Source organism: Blennius ocellaris, assembly GCF_963422515.1.
Source record: "Blennius ocellaris genome assembly, chromosome: 22".
In the NCBI taxonomy this organism is placed as follows: Eukaryota; Metazoa; Chordata; class Actinopteri; order Blenniiformes; family Blenniidae; genus Blennius; species Blennius ocellaris.
This window is the reverse complement of record NC_137671.1, coordinates 12,344,160-12,368,105: the sequence shown is the minus strand read 5'-3', so window position 1 is coordinate 12,368,105 and position 23,946 is coordinate 12,344,160. Positions and strand designations below refer to the sequence as shown.

The following is a 23,946-nucleotide window of genomic DNA, read 5'->3' as shown; positions in this document are numbered from 1 at the left end:
CAGAATGTCTTGACGGCCACTTGAAGAGACGACTGTAAAGTCTGAGTCGTGCACGGTCCTTCCGGTCGGTACAATGTTTTTAACAAGTAATTCGTTTTGAACAGCCGTCACCTCTTCGGAGCGAGGCTCGAGCTGACAGCTTCTGGACATCTTCACATATATACACACTGCAAGGATGACTCAACCCCGGCCTCTTTCCACCGACAAAGAAATCACAGAAAGATACAGAAACCTCACAGTCCAAGCTGTGGTCACGAGTACGAGGACTGCTCTTATTCTTTCATTCATTGTAGAAGTACTTACAGCTTCGACGAGAAGTCTTTTAATAAGACGCAATTTTTTCAGACATGCAATCTTTATGTGGGTTTTCATCACAACCACTCAAGTTTATTCATCTGCTTTTCCAAAGGTAACTCTTACAGCCTCTCCTATGGCTCTGTGTGTGTCAGCCCATGTTTGCGTGGGATATCTGAATAAAACAGTGATATTTCTCTGTGTTTGCGCCGCACATTTACACATAAACGCAGCTACGACTCATCACAAATTATGATTTCTGAAAACTCCAGCCACAGTGGAGATCTGGATAAAATCTGTCTCTGTTTGCGTTTAAAAAGGGGGAGGCGGACATTTCTGTCACAATTCGTGACGTCCTGTTTTGTTTTGGTTTTTTTCCAGGATTGTAATCGGCTATCATGGCTTCATGCTTCTTGCTACACTGCCCCCTACAGGTTTGGCATGCTCATAGCAGCTCTGAACCAGTTTTATATGTGGGTCAGTGTAAATTAAGACTAAGTAGAGGGAAATATCTGTTTTGTTTTGTTTTTAAACTGGGTACGTGTAAACGTGGCCTCAGTCTGCCCCGAAGAACTTTTTAAGCTGTTGAGTTGATCTTTTGAACTCGGCTCCACTCTGATCTTTGAGTGTGTGAATCTCAGTTAAACTTCCGTCAACCGGACCGATTGGTGAAGGTACCAGCTGTTTTGCATGTTTCTGGTCTGCCACTTGTGTAGTAAAGCTGTCTTGTTAGAAGCTTTAGTTAACAGCCGTCTAGAGGAGAAACTGCCTTTTTTGTTATCTTAAATACAACATTGTATAGTCGGCATTGGGCATTACATGTTTGGCCCTCCTTTGTTTCTCTGTTTTGATTAATGTAAACCTGAGAAACGCTAATAAAACCCTAATTTCACCAAAACTCACCCGGTAATTGTTACTTCCTTACACCTACATCTTTCTCCTCGCAGAGCCGGGTCGTAACATAATTAAAACACAAAAACAAGTATCTGCATCATTAAACCTCCCTTTCCCCCCCTGCAGTCTCTGATCTCTGCTTAAATTACTCTCTACCTTTTCTTCCGTTACTCCCTCACTTTTTTTTCTCCTCGTCTCTCATCACAGTGAGCGAGGCGACAGCGGCGCAGGTCGCCTTGTCAGCAGTTTTTCACGTCCTCTCCTGCCTCCGCCACCTCCTCTCTTCTCATTTCCTTGTTGATCTACCGTCATGAGGCTGTCAAGGACAAGGGCTCTTGCCAATGATGTACGCCGGAACTGACAAGTCACCCACACGTGGGACACTTGATGTCCCTTCACGGGGAACAGGCGGGAGCAACCTGTACCCCGACAGAAACTCTTCCAGCGGAGTGTGTGCGGATGTAAAGCGAAGCAGGAGAAACTCACACATTTTACCACTCTTAACATCTGATTGTGTATGTGCATAATTTGTGCTGCGTTCCTGTGGGTTATTTGCACAAACGGCAAACTCGGATGTATAATACAGCACCTTGATGGGGGCGAGCGTTGAGATTTCGGCATCAAAGACGAGAGTGTGAGGCTCGGAAAACTGCTATGAGCTGTCGAGATTGTTTTTGTACTTTTAAGGCACTTGTCTTGGCCACAATTACATCAGATGACTTTTTTTTTTTTAATGAAATATAGTACACACTTTGAGCTGTAAGGCTTCATCTCAAGAGAAATCAGTTAATGAGTGAGATGATTGTTTCAGAGGAAAAAACAAAAAGGCTCACCTGCTTGCTGGTTAAATGAACTCAGCAAGGTGCATGCACGTCATTTATTAAGCCTAACGTTCACATCGGAAACATGTTATGAAACCCAGAGACATCCTTGGTGCCACATTGATTCTTTTCAGAATAGTGTTGGCAAAAGTCATTTGTCAAGCCATGAGATTTCTTTAGCGTTTAGCTGAAATCTGCTTAAATCGTACTTTTTTTTTTTTTTACACCATGAACTTTTCATTTAAAAAAAATCTCAAAAGTGCGACAAGCAACAAAAACACCAAATAATACAAAGTCAAAGAAGAGTCTTTAATGAGAGTTAAAAGCCTCATTCAAGAGGAAGAAGTAAAATCTGCTAATGTATTTTTTCTTATTTATCTATTCGTCTATCTCACTATAGCAGTTATTGTATTGAAAAATGGCATGTTAAAGGCTGCATGTTAAACCACCCCACCTTGCGACCGCTGGGAAGGTTCAGTGGAAAGTTTCTGGGAATTTCCTCTGAGGGTGTCTTAAAAAGATGACGATAATATTGTGTATTATTTACACAAAGGCATTTTCAAGTGAAAATGGAAAACCTCTGTGATTTAGGAGTTTGTTTACACGACAGCGGTGCTCCGAGCCACTGAAAATGCAACCTTTTGAAAACTGCTTCAACTTCGCCTCCATGGAAACCAAAATTTTCTGAAACGGCGCGACTGTGCACACGCACCACAACATAGTTCTCCTGCATCTGCGTTACTCGGTGGACAATAACAACGATGGTGGGATCTTCTGAGTACCTATTAATGCAAGAGGTGTAGATTTTAAAGAAATGTTGAATGAGCCCTTCCTATCCAAAGATATTTCCGGGCAACCGAAGAGTCTTTCCAAGAAATTTCACCACTGCACTGGCATGCATAAAAAGGTGATAGATTTCCATTTAAAAGGTCAAATCGAGCCTCATCGTCTCTGAACAACTCGGTACCTCCTTTCGTAGCGGCCGAGCACTGCAGAAGGGAGCAGCTTGTTAAGTCAGTCTGAACCAAAAGAAAAATTTACAGCTCACGCTGTGCACTTTATGCTACCTCTGGAGCTAACGGTCATCTGAGGCCATCAGGTCCCTTCCACTTACCAGTGAATTTGACTCTAATTTTCGACTGTGATGCATGTTTGCAACGTGAAATAGGTGTTTGTTTGGCTCTCGAGTTAGAGCAGACAGCCACTGATAGTTTTTTTAAAGTCTAACAAGAGGAGATGAAGTACAGAAGGTGCCAATATGGGCTGACGGCCAAAAACTAAAAGATGGGGACAAGATGTGCAGCCAAAATGGGGACAGTCACGCACCTCAAAATGTCACCTTTTTAAAAAAACAAGACAAAACAAACTCATGCTTTCCAGGCAGGATGTATTTAGAATAATCCTGAAGCTGCAGGCTTATTATTAGACAGTGATGTCACCGATGCAAAGAAACAACACTCCTCTCTGGCCACTACATTCTTTCTTCTCTTTATGGTTCATAGCCCGCATTTTCTATTGCATACATAATCACGCTCTGACACACAGGATATTTTATCTCAGCTCAGCTCGGGCATGAGTTGTTATGGATCGGCCTATGGAATGGGACTATAAGTATCCTGGTGCCCTTGAGATGATGGACTCTAATAATATAGTCAACTATCGAAGACACTCCTTGAAAAAGGGGAAAAGGGAGGACGATATCACACTTTTGGCACTTTACGCTCGCAGGGTAGTGTGTGAGGAACCAACCAGAGAGCAACAAAGGAAGAAGTGCTAAATTTCCCACGTACATATATCATAAAACCCGACCACTGTACTCAAAATCTTTAATATCGAAGATCTTTGGTGGTTGTAGCCTGAATAGATTCACCTGCCTTGCAAGACTTTATGTCTGCATTCAGGCTGCAGACAAAAGGCCATGTAATCAAGATAGAAATTGAACTCTTAATGACCGCCCAATTCTTTTTTTTCCCTGAGAAATGGAAAGACATTAAGAGGAAATGTACATTCACTGTTTTATTTCTTGCAGCAACGGCAGAGAATGGTTATTGCTGCATAATATGAGCCATCCTGCGGCGCATTTCAGCAGATATTATAGCGGCCGCCACGCCGCGGGGACAAGTAATTCAGTTCCTAGAAATAAGCAAAACCTCTGTTTAACATGTATTATGGGGATGAAACGGAAAATCCAAATGGAGGCAGGAAATGGTGCCCATTTGGACCTTTATGTATTTCTCACAAAATCATTTTTGAGATGTGTATGTATCAAGCCAATATGGCATCAATAGCTGCATTTGCATTGTCACTATTATGTAAATTAGAATTTTTTTTTTCAAAGAAATATTTTTGCTTCTTGACGTCCAATCAAGAAGCAAATGCCTACTTTTGAGGTAAAACCACCTACTTTAAGCCATAATTGGTTTATCGTAAAACGCAGCCCCTCTAAATGCTTTCATAATGTGACTAAATATAAGGATTTCTTGTTAAGTGTGAAGACATTATACCTCAAAATGCTAAATTTAACCCTTGTAATCTTATTTCAAGTACAAGACCATCATAAATGTAGAGAAGTGCCACAATAATACAACACAATAAGTTGAATGTATCTTCAGTGGAGACGTTGATATGGAGATAAAGCAGAAATCTATTTGAGTGGAAAAAGTACAAATGTTTTAGCATTTGTGTCGTATTACAAGGCAGAAAGCTCAAATACTGGTCAAATATAGCTTGAATTAAGTTTTTCCTGCTAATTTTAAGATCTCAATACTCTGAATATCATGTATTTTATTTCAGGAAATCTTACCAAGACAATTTACACTTGTTTTATATATTGTATTTTTTATGTTTTTATTTTAGATTTTTTTCACTCATTTTAAGGTAAAGGTACCTTGAAATAGTTTTTTTCTTTTTCAAAGACACTTTTTCATGTGTTTACACGGACTCTCGTCTAGAAGTGTTGTTCACGTGACATTATAACTGATCAGCATTTGATCGGATTATTAAAGATACATGTAACTGCAGCTATTGGCATCCAATGCAGCCATTAGAGGTCCTCAAGCTCTCCAGAAGGCCTTACCCAACAGTTTTGACAGATTCAATTGGGCTCAACATGGCCAATAAACAATCTTTGGAGTGATCCTTTAAAAAAAAAAAAAAAAAAAAAAAAAAAAGAATACATTACATCACTGTCAGCACTGTTCACAGTGCTGTGCTTTCACAGCAGTTTGTACTGTGTGTGTCAAAGAAGATCTAAGGACCGAGGCCTGACATTTATATACAGCGGCTAAAACTTTTGAAGACTGCTGATATGCGCGAACACACACACACACACACACACACACACACACACACACACACACACACACACACACACACACACACACACACACAGTTGTAGCAACTTCATCAAAATGTGCTGTTATTAAATCTCCTCTGCGATGAAACCCTCCACCAGCTTCTCAGCACTGAGATAAGCTGCAGAGAGGATACCAGTACCACTCCTCCTATTCCTCTCTTTGCGCTGATCGCACTAGCTGTCAAACCTATTGTGGCTCTTTGTGTGTGTGTGTGTGTGTGTGTGTGTGTTCCGTCACTGTCGATGGCATTGCAAGAAACAAACTGACGGATGACGTCTCGTCACGCTGCTGCATGAGCAGAGCCGTGCAGCGGCGTGAAGCGGGCCTCGGGGTGAAAAAACAAATGAGTCGGTGCATCACTTTAATTAGAAATAACTCCAAGCACTCTTCACAGCTCCCTTTCATTCATTCACAATGCTGTATTTCAATATTCAAGTGAATTTGGGTTGCTCAGGCCCCACAGGATGTGTTTAAAGAGGAATAAGCCAGAACAAAAACCAACAGCTGAATGGATGGACCCCTGAGGAGATGACACCAAGTACGCCTCTCTGATTGGCTCACGGGCAAACGCTCTAAGCCAATAGGAAGACGACTGCAGAGAGCGAGAGAAATGAAACACCGCGGCTTAGTGACAGATCTGCAAGTATTACTCGTGTGTGTGTGTGTGTGTGTGTGTGTGTGTGTCTGTGTGTGTGTGTGGGGGTGCAAATCCATACATGAGAGCACACAGACGCTCCTAATTCGGTGGCGTCCAGATGTTAGCGCTGCATGTTTCTGCCGTGCCCTCTGTTCCCATGACAACAGAACAGCAAGCCAACAAGGTCACTCGCTCCAGCTGAGGCAGCATGTTAGCACGACCTCGGCATGCGGCGCACTCGGACGCGTCGGCGGAGGGAGATGAGGACAAATATTAAATTACCGTGGGGAGAGGTGGAGGGTGTTTGGCGAACGGCGTTTGAGCAGAGCACGTGTGAAATTTAATTTGCGGCTGCACAGGTGAGACTAATGCCGGGGTGACTGCCGGAGTACGGATAAAAGCAGAGGTGATCTTGGACTTTAAAGTTTGGTGTGTGTGTGTGTGTGAGGACTCTCTTTGTGTGGGGAAAAACTGCCATTGGACGGTACAACCTACACTGAAGTACCAGAAGGATCCTACTAAGACATTCTTGAAAGTGGTCTCAGTCTGAATATCCATGTAGTATTTCTTGCCTTTTACATCATTGAAGTGATGCAGGCAGAGGACACGACACGGGACACTACAAAATCACAATTAAATGACGGTTAGTGGAAAGAATGAGGTCGTGGGCTTGATTAGTGCTTTAGGAGCAAATTCTGTTCAAGAAAAACTTGTGTTTGAGAAAAGTGAAAAGCTTTGCTGAGCATAAAGCTCAAGATTTAAACCTATACGGAGTTGTCCTGAATGACTAGTGTCACTGTTTAATGACCAGCACACACATTTTTTCCTATTTATGAACTCCGTAATTGGCACGTACAGAGGAAGCCTCTTTACTCATATAAAACTTAATTTAGTGTCGGTTTAAGGTCAAGAAAAAAGGTCAGGGGCTAGTTAAGGAGGTTGGTATGGTAGTCGTATGAGTAAAAAAAAAAAGAAAGACATGATTAAAGACTGCAGGAATGCTACATCAACATGCCCCTGAACATCCTTCAACAAAAAGGATCAATCATCCCATCAGTTCTGTGCGCTCCACAGTCCCCGCCAGCTCTCCTCCCTCCAGACCCAACCTCCATTCGTCTTGGTCTCTTCCCCTGAAGTGACAAAGCATTTCTGGCTCTGTCCTTACTCATCCCACATCACCTCCCCATTTGGCAGACAGCACGACTCCAGTAATTAGTGGAGTTTATTATTAATTCTAGTGATTAATTACAGGTTTAAAAAAAAAAAAAAAAAAAAAGGAGTCTTGGCGAGATGACACAGCTGTCTGCTTGTGCCACGATCGGAGGTGAATTAATTTCCTGTAGAAACTCTCTGATTCTTCCCACTGCCATCTCTCAAGGTGCCAGCTTGGCTTTAACCACTTGTGGCGTTTGTCAATATTTTATTTGTGATTTCAAGGGGTTTTTTTTTGTGTTTTTTTTTAAACGGGTGTACAAGAAAACTAAGACACTAATTTTATAAATCTAATTCAACAGGCGTTTTCTTCATTCGGTTTAGCAGGAGCAAATACACAAACCTGCAATTTAACACTCAACAATAAACGACAAGGATGTTAATTATAATTGCAGCAAAAGTTAAAGATAACAAATGGTGACTAATAATTCAGACAGGCCTCATTGTTCCTGTGAGTCACGCCTTTTTGGAAAAGTGGATTTTTCTACCCGGCAACACTCAATCAGGCCAACAAGAGGCTTTATGGATGCATGTTGATTATCATGGAGACGAAGCCTCCACAAAGATGCCTTGCTAATTCCCCCTCTGACGAGGTAACTGACAGATTGTGTGTGCTAATTAGCACGGGAGGACACTTCATTAAAAGGTTGGTTTATATGTGTGCGTGAGAGAGAGAGCCCTGCAGGAGGACTCATTTAAAGTGTGAGCAACGTGTCAGTGTTTTTTATGTGCTTTTTGGAGAAACATCAACCTGTTTAGAAGCAGAAACCCCTCCCCCAGGAGCAGGTATGATGCCAAAACCCGCGTGCCGCCACCTGCCAAAGGCTTGCCGGTCAGTTTATATTTAACTCTGCGACTGAAAAAGAGTTGACTTCCGCCCAGCTTTTCCGCTCCATCATAGGACTCGGTGATAATCAGGGGGATCATTTTTAGTTGTCATTTTCTTCAGGGAGAAAACGATAAATCACATAAGACGGCTTGTATTCTCGCTAAAAAGACTGAATTTTAAGTGTGTGTGGAAATTGTGATGTATTGGGACACATTTAGCTGTAAAGCAGGAACGAGTTTGATTGAAGACATTATGTTGCTACCTCACCACTGTCTGGGCTGTTTTTCTGCAAAGGCCAGTTTTAATGAGCGAGTGTTTTTTTTTTTTATGTACAGCATCTTATTGGACGAGCTCATGAATACACTCTTTTGCTTTTAGTAGACGGTGAACTCGCAGTCCTTTCTGTATATTTTATGTCTGCTTGAAGTCTAAATGTTTTAATTGATGCACTATAACATTTACTGTTTTTTACGGTTTTACTGTGTTCTTTTCTTCTTTTATGGGTTTATATCTTAGGGCACTTAAATAGTTTACTCGCATAAGTTCTATTTATTATTTCAGTTTGTATTTTTCACACCCATTTTTTTGCCCAGGATCAAGTATTCAGCAGATTTTTTTGCAGCCCAGCTCTACATCCGTCGCCGAGTGTGTATTTTTACATTGCAGCTTTGTGCTAATTTCTTGCTGTGGCTAAAGTTGGAAATTTGCAACCTAATACTTCACAAAGAGAAGTGCTCATTCAGCCCTGCAGATGTACTGTTACTTTTTCCAAAGGTTGGGAAGAAACGGAAGACGATACAGCAAAAAAGGACGTGTGTAAAAATGTATTCTTTCACTATTTGACTATGAGCAAATCCCTGTTTTGGAGGCTGAGTGGACGAGGTGTGGCTGGCAGATGAAACGCACCTGAAACAAGTCACTGCAATTTGCTCTCACTTGATATAAGGTGGTGGCTGCATCAGTTCATGTGGCTGGAGCTCAGCTTTGGTTGGAGCTGCACTCGGGCATTACGCAACTGATCATTTCCATGAGCATTCGGGCACTCTTTCCTATTGGGGAAAGAAAAACTCCTTTTATTTGAGTCACTGATTGTGAGACCTTTCACACAGTTCAGGACACGAGACATGAGAGTTAACATGTCAATGCAATGGGTCACGTCACATCCTGTGGTCAACGAATCTGAACTTTTAATGCTGTAAACATGTTTCTGAGAGCACCTTCATGTTTTCTTTAATCAGTCCGCTATTGGTATCCAGGCTCCATTCTGGTCCTGTGTCAATTCAAGTGCTATTTTTGATGCATTGAGCTTGAATTGTGCCAGATTTTAAACCCATTTTTATACTCCAGTTCTCTCATGTTTTGTATCTTAAGGCCCAGTGGGAGGCAAGCACTGTACCGGTTTGTAGCGAGCGAGCCTCCATGTCCCTATACAAATAACTGTTTATTGGCTCAATATTTATATAAATTTTGGGATAGCTGAGGAAGTGGCTGGCTCTCTTATTTGCCGAGTCACAAAAACACCTTGCAATGTTCAAGCGTCAATATGTCTCCCACACATGCTGTTTAGACGTTGGTTTTGGCTGATGGAACAACACTGCCGCCGACACCATCTGCAGGCAAAATATACCTCCGTGGCAGCAGCGTGAAACATTGCTGATTCCCTATAACACTTTTAAAATGATTTGGATTCGATGCCAAATACTCGCATAAACTTCACAAGGTGGCATCAAAGTGTGAGTGTAAATCTGTTCTACGGAGGAGTTGGGAGTGCAAGTCGACGCCGGCAACTGCAACGGAAATGTTTTTGTTGTGCGAAAGCCCAAATCGAGCCACTTGAGTATACGAGGTTGACGTACTGAGATTTAATGAGAGAGCATGTGTTTGAATGTTTTGTTTATTGTGGTAAAGACGGGCGGGATTTCTCTTTGGTTCTGAAAGCATTTCTTTTGAAATGTGCATGAAAACGAACCGTCCTCTGGCAGCTAGTCCACCAGATATCATCAGCTTCACCATCTTTTTTTTTTTTTTTTTTTCCAATTATTCTTCTCCTGCGTCTTTCTCTCTCTGCAAGCTTAATACTGTTTTCCTTGCCATTTATTAGGTTTCCGGGGCTCCGGGTGTCCAACGCAGCACTTCTGACTTTTGCTGCAAAGCAGGAAAGTTAAACCCAAGTTTGCCCTATGGATGTGTAAAAGTACCAACAGACCTCGCGAGTGCAGCTTTAGGTCACTGCAGCAGAGGGTGGCTTTTATTACTAATTGTAAGGCTGCGGCCATCCAGCACATTCGGCCTCCTCCGTGAGTGATTATAGATCTGACTCTGCGACCCCGAATACAAATCCCTGATAGTACCCAATACCTCTGGTGCCTCCTTAAAGCCCGACAAGAGTGACCAGGCTGTCGTAGCGACTATCCGGGCTCCTCTGGGTCCTCATTATAAGCGACAGTTGAAACCCTCGCTTCTCTTTTTCAAGCTCACAACTTCCTACTTTCAGCTCATTTAAATGATCCCGCGTTCACCGTGTCATTAGTGCTGACTTGTTTCCTGCTTCCCAAACTAATCACACGAAACTTCTCAGTAGACGGATGCAAATCAAGAGCAGGGCTGGATTTAAATCATTACAATGAGTTGTTGGGGAAGCTCATACAGATACCCGGTCTTTTCCGATCTGACCCCTCTGACACATTACTCTCGGAGGAAGGAGCGCCGCAAATGAAATATCAATGATTGCACTTTGTCAGGTTTAGTGAGTTGAAAGAAAGCTTCAATCCTTTCTTGGAGTGAAAGCAAAGCACAAAGAGTTATAGAGTTGTCTCCTTTTTTTTTTTCTTTTTTTTTTTAAACAAGTTAATCAGAATGTGTTTGGTGTGCGGCCCCTCAATCATGTAAGGATTCCCTGCCACTCCTTCCTGGCTTTGTACACAGTTTTGCAGTAATCAATTTGCGTGAAATCTCTCAATCTTTCTTCCTCTTTGAGTCATAAATCAAGTCAAATCCAAGCAGACAAAACTGACACACATGGGTTTGATGTTAAATGTGAGTCGCGGCCTTTGAGGCTATCATCATCGCTCATGTCAGTCATGAGCAAACCTCCACGAATTAACATTAAACTACGATAAGGAAAGATGGTCATTTTAATTCCACTGCTTTTCCGCCATCAAAATATTCCAGTGGTGGTTGTATATCATGGCACGACTCGGGTCATGTGAGAGCAGGGATCATTTATTTAGAAAGGAAAAAGTTTTGATAAGCAGGGGGTTTTTTTTGGGGGGGGGGGCAAGGTATGAAACTCAATACAATTGGCTTCTTTGGATATGTGTGTGCATGTTATCAACCTGTTTAAAATTGGCAATTAGTTGAATTAATAAAAAAAAAATTCAAGACATAAAATAATGAAGGTGCTTTTTTAATTAATGTTTTATAAAGTGTCTCATATAATTGTATTAATGCAACCCAAATGTCCACGTCACATCCCCTTCCATAGCAGTATTGCCTCGATGACATCAGCACTAAAACCTGGAATCAAGAAAATAATAATAAAAAAAAAAAACTTTTTGATTTAGTAAAACATTTCCAGTTTATTGTGTAGCTTCCTGCTAAAGCTGTGTGTTTTTGCTGACGTGTAAATCTCTGCCTGTGAGCCATGTACACTGTAGTGACACGCCGGCACACACACATGTACATTGACACACACGCACGCGCACACACATACGGACGGGGAGCTATGCGTTTTGATCACTGCCAAGCCAAAGCATGCAACATAACTTTTTTTTTTTTTTTTTTCACATGAACACAGATGCATTACATGTGTCAACAAGAAGGCTCACCAGTTTCCAGCAAGGAAAAAGACTTTACAGTACACATCAATGCATTATGGTCATTTTTGTTTCGTTTTTTTTTTTTTTCTTTTTACATACATACTTAAACTGTAGTTACATGATAATAATCATACATGACTCTTTCAAACTTAACGTGACCACAGTGGAGAGACAAGCCTGAATGAAGTGAACATGAATGACGATGGATGCAATGACGTGTGGGCGCTATGTGGAGTTATGTCGCCGTGATGTGGTGATGCCACGTGAGTAAAATGATCAACAAATCACTGACAACAATGCGGAAATACAGAAAATCAACAACAGAATACAGCTTTTTTTTTTTTTTTAAATAGAGATAAAGACGCAACAGGAAACAAACAAAAATAAAAAGGACAAAACCACAAGCTGCTTTCTGCCTCGGCCCCAGGGGTGTCCTGCTTTGAAGTGGTTCGGCTTCAGAGATCGGCGGGGGAGGAAAGGAGGGAGGGAGGGAGGGATTGTTTTGAGTAGTTGGAGAGGATTGACAAGTCTTGTGCACTTTGTTTGTACCTTCAGTTAATAGTCCCGAAGCACGGAGCGAATCTCAAAGCACAACAGTCCAAAATGCCTCCCAACAGGCAAAGTCCGAGCCGCTGAACTCGGATCAATTCTTCCATTTTTCTCCCACGTTTTGTTGTCTTCCTTTTCAATTTCACCTCCAGCTTTGATCTTTCGAGAGTCGCTCCTGAGTAAATTCTAACGGCGGCCGACGGAACCTCTGCATGTAATTGATAGAAGGCATGAAGTGACTTTTGTGACTGCGGGAGGAAGCGTGAGTTTGAGTTAGTTATGAGCCCGTTTGACAATCTCTTATAAATGACTTCATGCAGGCGCATTGCCTGCTCTTTCAAGTCGAGTTTGCCGCTTGCGCCTCTGCTGTTCAGTCAATCGAAGTGGCTGATTTCCTACAAGAAATCCCTTTGAATTTGTTCTTTCTCATGCACTGAATAAACTACTGAGAAATTCACAAGGGTGTTGTTGGGGATAAAATAAATTTCATGTCTCATAAATGTATTTATTTGGTCAAAATTGGACAAACTTTACAACTGGATGCTTATTAAAACACTAAACCGACAAATTTCTATAAAGTGTTTTACAATCCTGTTGCGTTACGATACCAAATCAGATGTTGCCGTATTTTAAATGTATTTAAAAGCACTAATCAACTCATGAAACAATGTTTTATTGGCAGATTTTGTTATCAACACAAGCTTGACTGAATCGTATATTCACAGGCTGCCGTGAACAGACCATCTTCAATTTTTTTTAGAAACGGTAAGAAATCGCTTTCCCAATGAAGGGTTAAATGGTGTGAACATGTCAGAGCTTCAGCCTTCTGCTCCTGATGGCGTCCAGCGCTGCAGGAGGCCGTCATTCCCCATCAATATGTGTTTGCTTATCGGCTATTTTCTGCCAAGCTCAGAGAATGCACCAGAGCAATCCTGTGAGACGGGGAGTCCACAACAAACAAACAAACCGTTTTTGGGTGGACGGCTTAATTGCTATCGACGCGCTTTGGCTTTAAACGAGTGCCAGAGTTTTCCATGGAGCTCTGCAGCTTGAGTGCACGTGTGTGTGTTTGTGCGGTCAATTCTGTCTGAAAAGAGCAAAATAATAACCTGTCGGGGTGCCATTTGCTTTTCTTTTGTATCTGCTCATCTAATTCTATATATTTTGTAGAACTGAACATGAGGTAATAATCACTGGGTCCCCTCAAAGTGGTCATGTATTGTAGCTGGTTATTAGTTGTTGGTATTTTCACATCAGCCAATTTAAACAACTTTATATATTGCGAACGGCCGCGGTTCCATTACTGGCTAATCTGCCACACAAAGATAACGGCGTCATTCTGCTGAATCCAATGTAATATTTCTCAAATGTCTCAGTGCCGCTGATGTCCAGAAAATAGGATTTCGATAGCTTTGATTTGATATTGTTTCATTGTTCCAGTGTTTCCGACTGATTTATTCAAACTCAACATGACCTGAACCCCAACAGTTGTGACAAAAGACGATTAAAGACGTTGTGGAGTGACTCCCCTCTAACTGACAGATCTCCTCGAAGACTCTTCATCCGTAAACCTCGACTGTCCCCTCGAAGCAACCTGAAGCATTTGCAACCACTTCAAATTGGACACCACTGCTGGGGTAGTTGTGTTTACTACCACTGCAGCACTGCAATTAACAGGATGCATGATACGTGGCTGCAATTGAAAGGATCACAGAAAAGAAAAAGTAAAATTGCTCAAAAGAAACACGTGTCAACCAAAAAGGGAACCAAAAAAAAAAAGAAAAAACATTTGCACTGATGTTTACAAAGATGCAGTGGTCTTACCTGGGGACACAGGCGGTGGAGGTTTCCCCCTCGGGAGCCTCCGGGGCCGGGCAGCAGAACTGGTGAAGCACTGTTTGGTTGCTGTGTGGAAAAGAGAATGAAAGGAATCAGTACACACAACATGCTGGTTAGATGACAGTGACATATTCATGCCTGGTCACCAGAGGAAAGAGTATAAAAAATGTATAAGCACGATTACTGTAACATGGATTAAACTGCACTCACAAGTTCAGTTGTGAGAAACACACTTTTTTCAGTAATTTTCTGATAAAAGAATGTACGTATGTGTATATTCATATATGTAATGTGTCTATCATTGCTGAAGTACCTTGAATTGCATTTTATTGAGGGATGTACCTGAAAATACCTTTTCAACAAATCTATCCAAAAAATAGTGACATTAATGGGTCATTTAAGGGACATTAATGGGTTTGAACTAATGCTTTGTAAACAAAAAACCCTATCATGCGTAATTAATTAACTTATAAAGTGATTCTAAAAATTGTGTGAAATAAAACTGGAAAAAAAATACTTTTAAGATGACAAAGAAACCTAAAAATGGCAGAAGATGCAAAATGCATGCTAAAACACCTGAAATGTAATTTAAAACACAAATGTGAAATAACATACAAATAATTTTTTTTAAATGGATTAAAAAAATTACAGAACAGCTAATAAAAGAAGGCTAAATTCTAAAATAATAAAAAATCTTTAGTAAAAGCCAAGCTCGAGAGTTTTAATATGCATCGGCGGTGTCTATTTCCGGTTAACCTGTCCATCATTGCTTTACCTGGTGGTCTGCATCACAGTCAAGGTCGCTGCTATTCTGAACTCTCTCACATTCCTCATGTCCACGGGTGGAGCTTTGTGCATTTCCCAATTTAACTTGGCACCTGAATAATTTCCTCCCTCCAACACCTGCTTCCCATTCATCTTCAGACCCAGAGCATACTCGGCCGATGCACTCCCCCTCACAGCTGTAATCCACCACCAAACTCTCTGTTTTCATCCATTTCCCTAAAGAAACTTCTCAAAATCGCTGTTTCGTTCTGTGGAGGTCCTCGCACCACCTTATTCAACCGAGATACAGTGTCGCTGCAAGGTTTATTTATAGCCATGCTTTTGAGGATTACCTTGGCATGAAATCACCATGCCGGCGTTGGTTCGTTTGGCAATCAGAAGACAATGGTGGCCTGGATTTTGAGCCACTGACGGCTTTATTGCGTGATTTAGAGCAGCCTCGGTAATACCGGCTAAAGACTGATGTCTTAACCTACAGGTTGGGGTCTTCTGGGCCTTAACAAGCTTATTTATGTCCCTGTGTAAATTTCAACATTGATAGATTGATGTGGAATAAGAGACATTTAATCCTACAAGTAAAAATTGCCATTTCTTAATTTGAAATTGGGCACGCCATGTCTTAGAATTTCTGAAAGCCTTACTGAACAGCGTTTTTTGTCATTGGAAACCATGCTGCGCTGCTGTGGTTAGTATTGACTCCGGTCTTTGTGGGACGTTTCTGTGTGGATTCGCCCAGTTTCCTCCCACAGTTCAAACCCCCCCCCTCCCAAAAAAACCCATGTGTTTGAGGCTAAATTGTAATGTCCAGTGTGCACTGGGATTGGCACCCAAACTTTAAAGATCTGAGAAGTGGTTTTGTAGATGAATGGGTTAGTTATGACGTAAATATGGGACCTTAACTGATTTGACGCCCCTGGCAACAAGTTAATCGGTGCTGAAATAAGCAATAGTGTCGTTGATTATGAGAGATTTTTAGAATAACGTTAGAAAGTCTGAGCTCACTAAAAAATCTGAACATGACTCATCTTATTTAGAAGGCACACGTTGTAAAATTAATGATATGCAATTTCTTAATATTTATGAAAAGAAATTGCTTCTTTTTAAGAGGAGATTCTGTTGTTGAAGAAGTAAATGCACTGAAGATGCAGATAAAGTGAAAGGTTGAATTAAATCTGCTTCTGACGTGTGTGCAATGTTCAGCTGATATAAGAGGAATAAAGAGAAAAAGAGACTGAGAGGCTGAATTTGAGTCTTTCATCACCATGGAGATAGACAAGAGTGTGCGCAGCATTTCAGCACCACGGAGAGCGACACACATAAAGAACATGTTCGAATGGCTCAGATTCACAGATGCAGCCTCAAGTTACTTTCCACGACAAGGTGGTGAAAATACTGATCCATCTAATAATTATTTATTTTAGCTATATTATTTTTAAATGAATGTTGCAATGGGAAAAGCGGGTTACAAATCACCTGTACGTCACAGGAGAAACTCCACACGTAAACCCAGAACATGCATATTCCCCATAGAAAGGGATCAATCCCAGATTTAACTGAAGATAGAAGAAAGGTGAGGTAATGAATTGCTAATTTTCACAAGTACATCTGAGAAAAAAAAAATTGTAATTACAATACGCTTCTCGCCATTATTTCCCAAACTGGTTTCATTTTTAATGATACGACAATGAATACCAAGATATCTACCATTTTAAAATGAACAATTGAAACTAATATATAACGGTAATAATAGTGGTAGCTTATTAATTGTCTTACAGACTCCAAAAGCCAGATAAAATGTTTAATCTCTCATGCAACCGCTTTACGTGTCACCTCATTACTCACAGATAAGTGGTGAGATAGTCGTGTACGCCACAAAGTGGCTTTTGACTGCTTCCAATCTCCCCCAGTTTGCTGTTTTTCCAGTTACTGACTGTGGGCTGTGTGAAAGTGCCTTCACACAGATGCAATATTAATCACCATATGCAATAAGTCAGATTTTGATGGTAAAGAAAGAGGGTGAGTTTACAAAGAGTAGCACTTTTATTATTTGTTCTGCGGATACACAGTCGCAGGTGAAGTTGATACTGAAATGGAGCAGGGGAGGAGCACGGGGCATCAAATTTTAATGTACATGTGAGAGAAAAGCTTTCCCGTGTCCCTCAGCTCACTACCAAACCGACTGCTGCCTCACATTTTTGCACGTGCCTCCGTCCATCGCTTCCCGCAATATCATCCCTCCTTCCCCTCAGCCTCTCCCTCCGGCTTCGCCGTGTGTCGATTTTACACAGATTTTCCATCATTCTCTGCGGCGTCCCATCCCCCCCCCCCCCCCCCCCCCAATGTCCTGAGCTCTGCAGGCACGGTTTTGCTGTACTAAAGAGGAATTTACTCAATTACTCTTGCTGTCAGATGTAGCCAGGAATACCAGCGTCGGCTCTCTGTATGCTGCGTCCGATCGACCTATCCGAAGGTGAGCAGAGACGGAAAGCCTTGCATTCAAACCAGCAACAATCCCTCTCTCAATGGCACCTGCTTGTCTTTTTACATGTCAGAAAGACAAACACCCTTTTTCACTGATGAGCAAGAGGATCCTCACTTCCTCCACGTTGCTTCACAAGCACTCCAGCTGGTTGAAAATGCTTTGATTGGTTTAGGCCCAATATACATTTCAGATCATGTCAAAGTTTCGAACCAAATATCGAACCAATCAGAAAGCCACAGGACTTGACTTGAGGTTTTTTTTTTGGTTTTGTTTTTTAGGCTGTTCTGACAACCTGTCTGTCTGCTGCCACCTTTCAGCCCAGCAGTTTTTGGCTTTAACTTGTATAATGCACTCATGTCAACTCTAATTTTCCATCCATCTTCCCCCTGCTTATCGGGTCACAGCGTCTGAATGGAGATGGTCAAACATCACAACGTCCTCCAGTTTCCATGATGATGCCACCAGCAGGCGTCCTGATAAAGACGCTGTACGTGGAGTTTGGCTTGCCTCTGTGTTGTATGCCTTTATATTTTCACCTTGTAGTTTTAATTCATTTTGCCGTGGTCCTGCCTTTGTCGCTGGTCATGTTTGTTGATGTAAATCACCTTGAATTACCTCGTTGCTGAAATGTTCTGTACAAATATAGTTTGGCTTGAAGAGCATTCATCTCCAAACTCTCCTTGAAGAAGTAGCATACAGCAGTTTATTACATATTACACAGTGAATATTATCATTTCTCCAGTAATAAAACTTATTTTACAGATTATAGGACGAGGAAAGACATTTTAGCCATGTTTGAACCTGACATCCTCTCGCGTCATAGTATTAAATAACATGAAATAAAATTGTCATAAAATTACAAGCCATAACTCCTACACAACTCTGGAGTACACAATTTATTCCTTTGGAAATTAGATTTGATGTCCCTTTCGTTAAAAGGAAGTGAAAGGCGATAAGTGGGGTGGTGCGACTGTTACAGTAGCAGACAGCATCGGGAGAGTGTGACAGCAAATTAATTCCTACTGTTAATGGCTCCTCTAATTGTGTTCGCCTTAATGACTGAGACACCGCCGCGGCCGCTTCTAGTAAGTCCAGGCACCGATTAGTACAAGAGTGGCAAAAATACGCATGTTCTCACAAATAACGGGTGTGTATCCCGCCGGTCAGCACGAGGATAAATGGGTAACAGGATATGTGCACTTAATACTATTGTCATTTTAATTCACTGGCTGTCAGCGAACACATACAGGGTTAATAAAACCTGCTTACATTGGCAGTTACCACCTCACATATTGGTGAGGGCTATAAATCTTGATTTAATTAAGTCACACAAGCAATGGGGCGTTGGCGGCTTAGAGGCACAGGAAACTGGTGGGTGCTGGTTTCAGAAAGGCCATTTTTAATCGTTAAACTAGTATATACAATCCAATACTCTTACTTTATTGAGTACATTTGGAGCCTTAATTCTCATATCTGTCCCAGATGGAGTGCTCAGTCACAAGATGGCTTTCACAATAGTCATAGATCCCATCCCTGGCTTTCTTCTATTGATTGCATTCATTGTGAGTATTAATTGCGTTCACTTGGAGAGAAAGTACTAACACCCTGATTATTTAGTTAGAACCACAGGATTAACGCATTATGCAGTCTGCTAATGTCCACAAGTAACAAGATCTATTGAGCTGCTCACTAAATAAACTTGGGATTCAATTTAGTTAGTTTGCAACAATTTAAGAAACATTTCTCATCAAAATCGTCACAGTTTATTCTCGATTCTGTGTTGAGTGAGACGTGCGCGCGAATCAAGACGGCATCACCATCCCGAGCACTCCGAACGTGCCGAGTCAGCTGCCGCATGTAATCAAATGGGCAATATTTGCGGCGAGGTGCGCGGCGGGGTGAGTCGCCTGCGATGATGACGCACATGTGGGCAATGCACTGCACACAGTTATATCTGGTGGATATCCACACAGAGTCAAGCTGTTTCAACACCCCGAGGACATCTCTGACTCATTGATTTCCAACAAATTTTGGAGAAAGAAAAAACACCTCACAGGGAAATGGTGTCTTGGGTGTACAGGAGCATGTCTTTATCTTTTAAAGCACCTTTCCATTTTATACATCTTAACCACCTACCTCTTCCCACTTTGATCTCGGCCTTGTTACAGTTTTCTCCCCGTTACTTTTTGCCATAGTTTCACTATCACCCCCAATCTTTCCACTCAGACAGCTCGCAAACTTTTCATACCCATTTTGCTTTATGACGGGAGCTTCAAAGGCACAGCCTGCACTTCAGAGATAGGGCATTACCCGACCAAGACGGCATAAAAGTCAGCCATATCATAGATCTGTTTATAGTAGGGACAAGCTCCACTGATTTTAAAACACGAGCAGCAACTATTAAGTTAAAGAACTTTTCTTTATTCATCGCACAATGCACTTAGTCCCATGTTCAGACTTTTGCATCCCCCCCCCCCCCCCCTGCAACAAGGTATCAACACAAGCTCTTCCCCTAACATTTGAATGGGAATATTTGCAAGGCTACAAATCCTCGCCTTCAGTCGCGCGCGCGCACACACACACACACACACACGCCACCCACAAACACTGTTTGATCAATGCGGGTGCTGAAGATTAAACTGAACTGGCATGACCTCCTTTCTGATCTTCCACACCAGTGACTCGGTTCCCCTCACAGCCTAAGCCCACTAATACCACCTATAAAAAATCTATAAGCTTTCATAAGCTCCTCTGCACACTGGGTTTGTGTGATTTGCACGACGGCGGTTTCATTGTATTTTGTTTTAACTTCTGACGCCTAATGTGTTTGTCGATGTGCTCCTCCTTGTGTCGGATTCGGCGTCACTGTGTCAATAGCTTCCCGGCTGATTCCTCTTGGCTCAAGGCGGAAAAAGGATCTGCGTGCGCTGGAATGATCCACTTTCATGGAGCAGAAAGGGGAAAAGGAGGAGGGCAGGAAAAGGGCAACGGAAGGGGAAAGGGCCAAAACTTGCACTAATTTGTGTTTGTAAACCATTTCCTGGCGAAAAGAGAAGCCGTGAACGTCACTGCAGTAAAATAGTACGCATTAAAACAGCCTGCTCCTTAAGGCCCAATGTGGTAAGTGTACAAGACATATTCACAACAGCAACAACATCTTACCATCTCTTGGCTTTTCACAGAGTGTCTGTGGCCATTATTGGGTTTGGCAGTAAACAAGGAGTGGATTTTCAACTCAAGGTCAAATCAGAAAAGCATTAAAGACGGTTCACCTACAAATCCAGTGCAAAACTTTCCACTGCGAAGGCTACAGCTACTTCACATCCAGAAATAAGAGAGAAAGAGAACATTGGCATAGAGATGATCACAGTCCTTGAGATTAAAATTTAGGTCAGACGATACAAATATTCCACAAGTCAGCTTTTCTTCCTAATCGGAGGCACTTTGATCAGGTTAACTCCGGAGGGGAAAAAAGAAAAGGTGACTCCAAATGTTTTTGCAATACTTCTGTTCCATTTGGCAAATTGAAAGTCGCTGTAAGTGCCAGTTTATGGCGATGTTTAACAGGCTAAAAGTGTGTTACGCTCTACCGAGAGACATCAATTCTACATGCAGCGCCTCGTGGTGGCGAGTGCACATCTTTGGGAAGTGACAATGATGCATTAAACATGCATGTGGAGTTGTTTGTTAGCCGAGGAAGATCCTTAAAGTAAACCACTCGTCTCCACAAACGGTGTCTCTCGCTCTCTCTCCTACAAACACACACACGCCTCATATTCTGCCCTAAAAGCTCGCTTCTTTATCAGGCCCTTTGCTCATACACACAATGAGCAAAGGGAAAAACTAAAAAAGCTTTCCCAAAAGGTTTACGTCAGCGTGGACTGTCGGCTGTCCCAAGCGGCTTAACTCGCCTTCTGTAAGCAAAAACCAAGAGAGCCGGGGATGGACACCAGAGAGTACATCCAATTTTCACAAGAGGAAGCTAACAAAGGGACAAAAAGTCAATATTTCAGCCTTGTCAGTAAATAGGAAAACAGCTTAGTTAAGTCTTTATACAACTTTATACAACTGACCAAAGGCAGGTACATCCTGGAAGGGTCTGCCGTGCCGCGTTATGGTGCAATGTGTAATAAATTTGCAACTCATTATGTAATAACACAGCATTCTGTAAGCTTCTGCCACATCTTGTAACTAAAGTTATTACAAAATGCAGCAAAGCTTCATAGAAAATGCCTTCAAGAATTGTGTTACAAAATGCAGCGTTATCATATAATGAGTTGACGATTTATTACATATTGCACCATTATTACATCACCGACGTGACGATTTTAAGGGAATAACCCACACATGCACTGGGAGAACATGCAGATTCCTCAAAGCTTCTGCCTCAAGGCAGGATTACTAACCACTACACTCGTTTGTGGTGGAAACCAGTTTATATTGAAGCATTTATGTTACATAAATCTACGAACATGACGAGCCTCTACCTTAAAATAGTACTGGTGACAATGTATGCTTCAGAGGAAAAAGGAAAACAAACGTTATATGTAAAAACTAAATTTAAAACAAGAGCCTGTTCCCAGAGATAATTTCATGGTGCTTTCCAGTTGCCTCCATAAAAGCTTGAGATGTGTTATTGTGATGGACTTCACGTTCTTTGAGTCATTTATAAAAAGACACTTACTTCATACCCAAAGGCGACACTGTGCCAGAGCAGCGTGTGTCAATAAAATCGACGATAGGCTTTAAACGCTGTTGAATGTGTCAAAATCTCAATGAGTCTGAACATAGTTTTCCCTGCAGATCAGATTTCTGAAGTTAAGCGGCGTGAAGTTAAATGTAACCTCCTCCAAGTCAAATACTTTTTAAGCTACTTCTGTGACTCCCGACCGTTGGTCCACTCTCGACAAAACTGAAACGTGGAGGCTTTTGACGGAGGGGGGGGGGTACGAATGCCAGCAGAGAATGAGAGATCCAGGGTGAAAAAGGGGAGAGGAGTATTTTCTGGTGTTTTGGAGTCGATCAGAAGCGCTCCGTCAGCCGGGGGGAGGCCGCGAGACTGACACTTGGCAGAATTAGTTTCAACTGGAAAAGTTTGTGTGAGAAAATAAAGCGGGTTGTTCTTCGGCTTGACGCGAGCCGGCGACAGATCGGTTGTCTTTTGGTGGCGAGAAGTCACCGAAGCAGCGACTTTCTTTGTGCCTCCAACTGAAGAAATGAAGCTAACTTCCAGTACTTTTTTTTTTTTTCCCCCAAAGTCAATTCAAATGATTTTCATGGATGGATGAGATCTTCTTTTTTTCTTTTGCAAAATCGCTGTTAAAAAAAAAAAAAAAAAAAAATCCTCATTACTGAGAACAACGCAAATAACTCAGCCTCTCATGAGAGCAGCAGTCTTTCCTGCTGTTTTCATCTGATCTCCAGCTGGCGCCTCCACTATCGAGCGGTTTTCAGCAGCTCCTCTCGAGCGTCGAAGCCACACTGTGTTGCTGCAGGGCCATCTGCCCAAGACTTGGCACTGGGTCAGATTTCACAGATATTTTTCCGAGCTTCACGCCGATGCTTGACAGCTATCAAACCGACATCGCTGTCATATATCAGCCTGATAGTAGCACTGATGAGGAGAAACCCCCCCGCCCTACCCATGTGCTGGATCAGCATCAGCGTTGTACGTTTTAGTTCATGAAGCCATTTACATCCCAGTTACCTGCAAAGAGTTTCAGTCCTGGATATATACATTGCATCATGCAAAACCAAGACAAGAAACTAGAAAGAGGATGCATGTATGCAGATGATTTATTTTTTCTTTACCACATTATGCACACACAAACTTTCCCTGCAGCCCTTCTCCCATGACTCATTCAGACCATCTGATTTTCTTGCTTGTTATAGATTCGCTCCAAGTTGAAAACCCTGCTGACATCACGGTAGCGTCAGCCGCCCCTCCCCCCCGGTACCTGATGATGTAATGCTGGCGTCGAGAGGGCCGACAGACGGCCGTTGATGATGATGATGTAACGTCAGCGCGGGGAAAGGACAAGGTGCTTTTATGACCGTCCAAATGTGAAGGCTCCTAAAACCCACGAGCAGTGGCATTCAAACTCTTCATGTGGCCTCCAGGAAGAGATGCACACTGCTGTGTGCCACAAAGCTTCCATTAAACCACATGCCAACAAGGATCTGCGCTCGGAAAGCAACATGTGAAAATGTTAACGTGCACTTAAAGAGTTCCTGAATGAACGCATCCCCTTTCTCTTTGATGCACAGTGTAATAAATCATGGCTGAGGCTTGGGTGAGGACTTTGTGAGGTCTGCTGGGAAGGCCAGGAGAGGAGGGTGGACATGCGGTGCCTGTTCGGATCAGCTCGGCGGAGCCGTGCAGCCGGAGGTGGATGACTTTGAACGTAACTCTGGGTCGTAAAGTTAACC

General features: G+C 42.2%; 1 protein-coding gene across 1 annotated transcript in view; it reads right to left on the bottom strand.

The window, feature by feature from the left end:
* Positions 1–23,946, bottom strand: part of iqsec3a (IQ motif and Sec7 domain ArfGEF 3a) — a gene marked incomplete at both ends in the record, with an annotated part of 93,067 nt that overhangs the window by 59,072 nt on the left and 10,049 nt on the right. The window contains one exon of the mRNA XM_080517968.1: positions 14,235–14,315. Coding sequence (XP_080374094.1) covers positions 14,235–14,315 — 81 coding nt within the window. The remainder of the gene's footprint in view (positions 1–14,234; positions 14,316–23,946) is intronic.